Source organism: Prosopis cineraria, unplaced genomic scaffold (genome assembly GCF_029017545.1).
Source record: "Prosopis cineraria cultivar Desert tree isolate PC_DT_omini unplaced genomic scaffold, ASM2901754v1 PC3, whole genome shotgun sequence".
In the NCBI taxonomy this organism is placed as follows: Eukaryota; Viridiplantae; Streptophyta; class Magnoliopsida; order Fabales; family Fabaceae; genus Prosopis; species Prosopis cineraria.
In genome coordinates, this window is record NW_026555334.1 from 19,299,180 (window position 1) to 19,302,324 (window position 3,145).

Here is a 3,145-nt window from a genome sequence, read left to right on the forward strand (position 1 = left end):
TTTCTAACAAGTACTCATCTTCTAATTGTGCTTTTCTTGGCTCTTTCCAGAACTCATTTGTAATTACCATGACATTCAAGTTATATGACATGAAATTAAGAACATTTTTGTGCTCATTAGAGAAATCCTCTAGCATCTTGTGCTCTTGCATTATCAAGAATACTACATATAATGTCTTCTAACTCAACGGATCAGCTACTATATTAGCCTTGCTTGAATGGTACTTCAACTCAAAATTGTAGTCCTTCAAGAACTCCATCCATCTCTGCTGCCTCATATTCAACTCTTTCTAATCAACTAGATACTTGAGGCTTTTATGGTCACTATACAACTCAAACTACGGACCATAAAGGTAATGTCTCCATATTTTAAGTACAAACACTACTATCGCAAGCTCAAGATCATGGATAGGATAGTTCTCTTTGTGTGGTCTTAATTGTGTCAAAGCATATGCCACTACTCTATTATCTTGCATTAGGATACATCCAAAACCTTTAAGTGAAGCGTTTGTATACACCACAAATGGCCCTTTTAGATTTAAAATAGTCAACACAAGTACAGTCATCAATCTCTTCTTCAGCTTTTGGAAAGCCTCTTCACACTTGTCGGTTCATATGAAAGGCTGATATTTCTTAGTCAATTTGGTCAAAGCAGATGCAATTTGGGAAAATGCCTAAATAAACCTTCTATAATATCCTGCTGGACCCAAGAAACTTTAGATCTCTATCATAAAAGTCAGTTTTTCCCATTGTAGTATCACATTCACCTTATGAGGATCAACTGTAATACCATTTGCTAACACTATATGACCTAAAAACTTTACCTCACACAACCAGAATTCATATTTGCTCAACTTCACATATAGCCTTTTCTCTTTCAAAATTTGCAACACAATCCGCAGGTGCTTAGCATACTCTTCCTCATTAACTAAATATATTAAGATATCCTTAATGAAGACTACTACAAACTTGTCTAGATAGGGCCTAAAGATTCAGTTCATGTAATCCATAAAGATTGCAAGTGCATTTGTTAGTCCGAAGGGCATAATAAGAAACTCATAGTGCCGATATCTCATTCTAAAAGCAATCTTTAGCACATCATCCATTTTTACTCTCAAGTAGTGATAGCTGGATCTCAAGTCAATCTTAAAGAATACCGTTGCTCTAGTCAACTAATCTAATAGGTCATCAATTCAGAGTAACGGATACTTATTCTTAATTTTCACCTTATTTAGCTGTCGATAGTCTATACATAATCTCATGCTACTATCTTTCTTCTTGACAAACAAAACAGGCAAACCTTAGGGTGAAATACTAGGCCTAATCAACCCCTTCTCCAATAACTCCTCTAGCTACTTCTTAAGCTCATTTAATTCTATTGGAGCCATTTAATATGAAGCCTTAAAGATTAGTTCGGTACTAGGCACCAAATTGATTGAGAACTCAATCTCTCTTATGGTGGCAATCCTGACACTTTGTCTGCAAACACCTCAGGAAACTCATTAACAACTCCAATCTTGTATAATGCTCCATCATATACTCTGTATACTAAGTAGAACACCATAAAGGCTTGACATCCCTCTTTCACTAATTTCTCCACTTATACTGCTGATAGGAATTTAAGAGTCTCCGGAGTAATAACAAGTACAGGTGGTGTAGTTTTATTATTCAATATAATTGCCTTGTACACTAGCAATGAAACTGTCTTTTTATTACAGTCTAATGTCACTCTATTAGCAGACAACCAATCCATGCCAATTATCATGTCAATTCCCGATATGGGTAAACAAATCAAGTCAATACTTGTGGCTATTTCACTAAATTACAACTCTACTTTCAAGCAAGCTTGATTGGTTCTCATTGAAGCACCAGCCGGTGTAGACACATTCATCATAAAAGGTATTTCAATAACATGCAAACTTAGTCTTTTGGACACTCATCAGAAACAAATGAGTGAGTGGCACCAGAATCAAATAAAACAGAAATCCGTTGATTGCTTAAAGAAATCATACCTTGGATAAGCTTGGAGGAAGCTTTAGCCTCTTCCCTTGTCATAGCAAATGCACGACCAGGAATAATAGACCTTTGATCGGTGTGAGGAGTATTCTTTGGGCAATACTGAGCAATGTGCCTAACCTTATAGAACTTGAAACATATCCAGCACTCTCCAGTATGGTATCTCCCACACCCGCTACACTGTGGGGCTCTAATCGATCTAGCTACCATAGGAGTATAATCTTGTCTCGAAGCTTGACTCTGCCCACCCATACTCCTAAGGGCGTTACTCCTCATCTGGGAACCTCTAGAATGTGAACCCCTCTGGAAGCTTTTCTTCTTACTACCATTATTTCCTAATCCAGATAGTCTAGAACTATATCCAGCTCTCTTGCCAACACCTCCAGTAGAAGAAATGGCCCCTACCATCTCTCCTCTGGCTATCCTCTGCCTCACGACCACGTCTGGCCACTACTCTCAACTTACTGCACATATCACTATATGAGACAATGTTGAAGTAATTAGGCCGCATCTTCTCAAGTAATTGCTCGGCCTTCTAGTACTTATCATTATGGTTCCTCAAGTTAAGTATTTAGAGAACTTGTTGAACTTAGCCATAAATTCTTCTTCATTCATATTTAGCCATAAATTCTTCTTCATTCATATTTCTTTGCTGTAGCTGGTGGAACTCAGCCTCTTTCTCAGCTCTGAAGGAGGTAGGAAAATAGTAAGAAAAGAACATCCTCTTGAACACACTCCATGTCAATTGAAACCTATTCACACTCTCCTACCATTGCTTAGCTGCATCCTCAAGAAGGAAAGTAGCAAGTAATACCCGTTACTCAAACGTGTAGGTCATAATGGAAAAGATCATCTACAATCGATCTATCCACTTCTTAGCCGCTCTATTCTTTATAGAACCCTCAAACGATAGAGGATTCAACCTTATAAACTTCTTCGAGGCTAAATCAATAGAGCTCTCTTGCTCTCTTTCTCTAGGTTTCACTAGTTCAGACCTCCTCAGTCTACTCTCTTTATAATAATCCTCCTCTTGTTGATCAATTACTCCCCTCTCTATTCTTACTTCACTATAACTGCCAACTCTTTCTACGATCCTACTTGACTCTTTCAATCTTTTCTTCAAAATCTCA

General features: G+C 37.6%; 1 protein-coding gene across 1 annotated transcript; it reads right to left on the bottom strand.

The window, feature by feature from the left end:
- Window positions 1–1,919: 1,919 nt before the first annotated feature.
- LOC129305436 (uncharacterized) lies at window positions 1,920–2,423 on the bottom strand. The gene has a single exon (XM_054945467.1). The coding sequence runs from the start codon at window positions 2,421–2,423 to the stop codon at window positions 1,920–1,922; it is 504 nt and encodes a 167-aa protein (XP_054801442.1).
- Between the last annotated feature and the right edge of the window lie 722 nt (window positions 2,424–3,145).

Coding starts and splice junctions, on each gene's coding strand:
- LOC129305436 (XM_054945467.1), bottom strand. CDS start 2,423: ATGGTAGGGGCCATTTCTTCTACTGGAGGTGTTGGCAAGAGAGCTGGA.